This window comes from Orycteropus afer, unplaced genomic scaffold (genome assembly GCF_000298275.1).
Source record: "Orycteropus afer afer isolate SDZICR_OR568_19922 unplaced genomic scaffold, OryAfe1.0 scaffold01236, whole genome shotgun sequence".
NCBI lineage: Eukaryota > Metazoa > Chordata > Mammalia > Tubulidentata > Orycteropodidae > Orycteropus > Orycteropus afer.
The window spans coordinates 91,801-97,282 of NW_006922823.1; the positions used below are offsets into that span (position 1 = coordinate 91,801).

The 5,482-nt window shown below is 41.0% G+C and overlaps 1 protein-coding gene across 1 annotated transcript in view; it reads right to left on the reverse strand.

Moving 5' to 3' along the window:
• Positions 1-853: 853 nt before the first annotated feature.
• The window catches only part of GCNA (germ cell nuclear acidic peptidase), a 57,899-nt gene continuing 53,270 nt past the window's right edge, over positions 854-5,482 (reverse strand). Inside the window, exons 6-9 of the mRNA XM_007958952.1 lie at positions 4,219-4,363; positions 2,362-2,500; positions 1,564-1,768; positions 854-1,103 (exon numbers count right to left, since the gene is read on the reverse strand). Of these exons, the coding sequence (XP_007957143.1) occupies positions 854-1,103; positions 1,564-1,768; positions 2,362-2,500; positions 4,219-4,363 (739 nt within the window). The remainder of the gene's footprint in view (positions 1,104-1,563; positions 1,769-2,361; positions 2,501-4,218; positions 4,364-5,482) is intronic.

Here is a 5,482-nt window from a genome sequence, read left to right on the forward strand (position 1 = left end):
CCTGGCTATTTCCTAGAAGTAGAGAGGCTGCTGACATACTTATGGGCAGTCACAAAAATTGGAAAAACAAAATGGAGATTGCTCTAAACAAATCTTGAAACACGTCAGATGTCCAGGGTTTCAGACAAAAGACTCAATGCATAGGAAAGAAGAACACAGGGAAGAGGTCACTACAGGGAGGAAGTGGGAAGTGAGCTCTTACATTATGAGGAATTGCAGTCAATGTCATGGGGAAAAAAATGTATATAAATTGCTATATGGAAAATGAATTTACTCTGTAAACTTTCACCCAAATCACAATAAAAATTTTTAAAAAAATTGCCACCTCAAATGGGGGTGACTTTGTTCTGCTCTTGGGACAGGGAGTCAATCAGCAAACTCTCCAACAAGTGAAATGCAGAAAACACTTTATTTTGTGAACAATTACATGGCTCAGATGGCTTCATTCTTCATCAACAGCAACTAAATTCATGAAACACATTTGTCTTTTATTTCAAGGTAAGTATAACAGATTACATCTGAGAACAGCCTTATTTTGTAGGGCTACCTTTAAAGCTTGTTCTCTTTCTAGCATTATTCTCAACCTGTCACTTTCAAATCTCATTTAAAACTATGGAGTCAAACTAAGACCTAGGATTGATCCAAGAGGGCTTCAGAGTACTATTAAGGCAACAAAATGGTCAGCAATAGGATCCCTAGTTAAGAACAATCATCATTAATAACATGAACCTCAAAATAGTATTTAACCTCTAATATTTGCTACTTCATAGAAACAGAGATTTTTTTTTTTTTTTTTTTTAATGCTTCTTACCAAAAGAGGGCTCTGTTCACATAAATCTACTCTCCGGTAACCTCAGCGACCTTGGTTTTGTTTACTTGCAACATAATCCTTGCTGAGCTTTTTCATCACATCACCATGGCCCTTCCCTGCCATCTCCTGTTTAACTATTCTGTAATTCTCTTGCACATATTTGGCAAATGGTCTTACATGAGGCTTAATGGGAGCTCCATCTTTGCGAGTTAATGGCAGCACAACCAGAGAGCCTCTGCATCTACCACAAATAAAGTGTTCAGTGTTCAATGATCTGGTGTAGCGGCCAACTCTAGGAAGGAAAGAGATACCACAAAAAAAGAAGTCAATCACTCTACTTCAACATCATCTCTGAGCTGTTGGCCTTGGGCCCAAAGTATGAATTTTCTATGGAACACCAAGAAGTGGCAGTAGTCAGTCAGGCTCAAGTTAGGGGAAATAATGGAGACAGAGAACATGGAAAGGGGCAGAGTGATTTTACTCCTCAAGTCAGATAAAAAAACTCATTGCCATTGAGGCAGATCCAACTCATAATGGCCCCTCCTTGGGTTTCCGAGGCAGTATCTCTAAGGAAATAGATTGCCTAGTCTTCATTCCAAGGAGTGGCTGGTGAGTTTGAACCATCACCCTTCTGGTTAGCAGTCAAATGCCTTAGGCACTACGCCACCATCCATCTAATAAAATCACTGAAGAGCCTCTTGTAGGCTGCAGTGACAGCATAATAGGAAAATGCCTGAGGAGAAAGGTCTTACCTGGATTTGCACTGAGTACATTCATAATGAATCCTGTAGTTAATCTTATAGTTATGGCAGCGGGTGACCTTGGGCAGTTCTGGGTGTACCATATTGGATTTGTTGGCATAATACTTCCATGTGTCACCATGAGAATCTCGGACACCATCGAGTAGCCAGGAAGCTGCATGGCATATTTCATGGATCAAAGTATCCCGGAGTCGATCTTGGAAGAAGAATGAAAAGAAACTATGAGCACTTTAACCAATTCTCTTCTAGTCTGCTACTCAACAACCTCTAGATTCTTAACTCAGGCACAAAGATTCCTTACATAAGCATATGCAGATAGGCATGAGTGATAGTTCCCAGGATTTTGAAAATGAAATTTCCACCAATTTCAATCTGATTTCATGAACAGTAGAGAACCTTAGGTCAATTACCTATATTCAGCAAGTCTTTTAAGAGCAGCTTCACCGTGCTCATCTTTTTGTGGAGCACTGCTAGCCATATGAAATACAGTTTCTGCCCTTTGTGAACATAAGTGTACAGAGTGGGGAGCAATCACAGTAGTCATGGGATTTGGTTAGGGCAATGAAGAGTGGAGGTCAAGCCTAGTAGAGATTGATGAGTTGGATTTTCAGAGGTGGTGAGCCATCTAATAATAATGTCCTATGAGCAACAGACAGTAAGCCTGTCCACACAGGAATAACAGTTAAAGCTGTAACACAGGCTGTCAGATAATATCAGCATCAAAGAACAATTGAACAATGTCTCAAAAGTAAACACGTGGCAGTAAAGCTGCCCTGTCCCTGCTATCACCTGCAGAGTCACAGACTTTTAGAGCAATCTCAATCTTGGCGTAGCGCTCCTTCTTCGGGTTATTTGTCTCACCAGTTGTGCATAAGCCAGCAGTTCTAAGCATCTTTTTATTCCAGCGAATATCTATTTTCTCTGGCAGCTGACAACAAAAAGCAAATGGAATAAGTCAGAAAGAAGTTATAAGCAGAAGATAAAACACTAATTCAACAGTTTTTCTCTCTCTAATAAAAAATAAGAGGAATTTTTTCTCCCCCATGTCCTTGGCTTTTTTTGATTTTGAGAAGAAATGTATTCAAAGGGCACACAAATCTCAACAGTGTAGGACTGAATATAAGCCAAGTTGAAGCCTAGGTAAAGACAACTGGTAGGCAATCAGGACACAAGGGAGAGTTTTGCAGGATTTGTGGTCCCTTGCATGGGGACAAAACAGTCTGGAACAGCTTGCTGAGGTGGGACCCAAGCCTATGCATAACACTGGTGAAGCAAAATTGAAAATACAACTCAGAACACTTCAGGTCCTGCTAATCAGTCATTTGATGTAACACCACTGTCATCGAAGAGCACCAAAGGCTGGGAAACCATTAGGAAGATACAGGAACTTTCCTTGCAGAGAATTTTGTCACCAGAGACAATAGTCTGAAAAATCTAATGACCAAAAAGCCCATTTCCTCCAGATTCTCTCCAACCAGGCCATATCCCATGCTACTGGCAGATGAATCTCTCTCTTTATCTCTCTTTTTTTTTTTTAAATTGCAATTTGGGTGAAAGTTTACAGAGCAAATTCATTTTCTATACAGCAATTTATATACATTTTATTTCATGACATTGACTGCAATTCCCCACAATATAACAGCTCTCTTCCCACTTCTTCCCTGTAATTACCTCTTCCCTGTGTCCTTCCTTCCTACGCATTCCTGCCCACCCCACCCCCCAGCTATCTCCCTGTGTAAACACTGCCCTTCTGTTCTCCAATCCACTCATTTCTCTAAGAAGTGTATCTACCTGATGTAAATGTTCACCCTCTATGCCTGTCTATTGTTTGACTGGTAGCCATGAGAGTAAGTTCACTTTCAGACCTGGAGGGAAACTAGGGACCATAGACTCGGGGGTCTCAGCAGGCACTATCACACCAGTAAGCCTGTTCTTTTTTATGATTTTGAGCTTTGTTCCACATTGTTCTCCCACTCTATTCAGGATCTCCTGCACTGCAGATCAATCTCTTTGAATAGCGACATCATGCCTCAGCAAATCCCTGTGCTGCAGTGCCTACTGACTTAAATTTAAAAGATCCTCCTATCCGATATTCTAAGCTCTCCATTATCTGGGTCTATGCTATCAAATATAAAAAAAGCTAGCATGTATCACTTACTACGTCCTAGCCGCTGGTCTAAGCGCTTTATGTTTATTAACTTACTTAAGCTTAACAATAATTCGATGAAGTAGTAAGTGTTGTTGTCCCCATTTTACAGATGAAGAAATTGGGATAGAGTTTAATAAAGTCAAAGAGCTCTTTCCCATTATTCTTTACCATGAATCCTCTTTTTCAGATAATCAAGCCTCAAAACATGCTGTCTTCCCTATTATTGCTGTTCTCCCCACTGATTAGTCTTCAAGAACCAGAACAATTCTCATTTACCCCAGGCAGTCCTCTTTCCTGACTCCTCAATCTCTCAGTGATTTCTCCCCCTGCTGATCTCCTGTGGTAATAATGGTTTCTACATTTATATATGCATATCTCACCTTTCCATTTAAACTGACACTTCTTACGGGCAGTAAATGAACATGGTTAGCATGTCTGTACCACATAGCACCCATGAGTTCTGGTCATATTTAAATATACACATTTATTAATCATACCTTTTTATCAAAGACGGAGCTGTTAAAGAGCTTGTAGATTTTCTGAACCAGCTCATCCTTATTTTGCTTGAAATTCTTTCCAGAATACTGTTTTGATTTCTCAAGGTCAAGCAAGAAACATCCAGGTATTTTGCACACAGAATTACTACAAGGGTAAATTCAATGGAGTTTTATGTAGCTAAAGAAATATACAGAAGAAATGTATACATATAGATCATGTCAAGACAGACATTAGAAACTTGGTAGTTGTTCTTCTTCTTGTTCTTCCAGCTGCTTTTATGAGGATATGGCCCAAGGATCCATTCATAGTCTTTTTCTCTTCACTCCTTGGACATTCTCACAGATACAGTATCCATGTTTTCAACCTCAGTGGGAGTGATCCCCACACCTGTACCTTCAGATTAGATCTCTCTCCTGAGAGCTCATTCTGAACTGACAAGTACCTGATTCAAACTTTCCAGCTGACTAACAGAAGTGTGTTAGCATAGTGCCGAAGGCATTTGACTGCTAACCAGAAGGTTGGTGGTTCAAACCCACCAGCCACTCCTCGGAAGGAAGGTTGAGCAATCTACTTCCCTAGTGATACCACCTCAGAAACCCAAGGAGGGGTTACTATGAGTTGGGGCTGACTCAACGGTACATAACAATAACATAACAGCAGGAGTGTATTTCCAGCTCAACAAGGTTAATTACCAAACTTCATTTATAACAGGCTGACAACTTCACAGGTATTTTTAAAATCCACCTTTCTGGAGAATTCTGGGAAGATGGTGGCATAAACAGACCATCATTCTGACCCTCGCTCACAAATACAACAAGAATATGGGGCTTAGCTTCGAAGAACTGTGAATCAAAGAGCAGTGGAAAGGAGCAAGGAACCTCAGACAGGGAAGAATCAATGAATCAGGCAGATCAGGGGTCGGCAAGATGGCGGACTAGGCAGAAGGATTGCACAGACCCTCTTCAACAAAGAAAAGGGAAACCAATTAACACAGACACAGAAGATAATCTTGGACCCCTGAGCATTGAAGGGAAGGATGCAGAATTGGACTAAACCCCAACTAGCAGAAGAATTTGCGTGAAAAATACCAAAAAAAGGAGACCTACGGAGCTGCAGTCTGATGGCGAACTGAGTGACCTTGACAGTACAGGCGGCTCGGAGATCCCTGACTGGTGGTAGGACCTAAGAATTAACCTAAAAATCACCCTGCCAGCCAGGGACTGCGCGGACTGTGCACCGTGGCTGGGGAACAAGCAAAGAAGG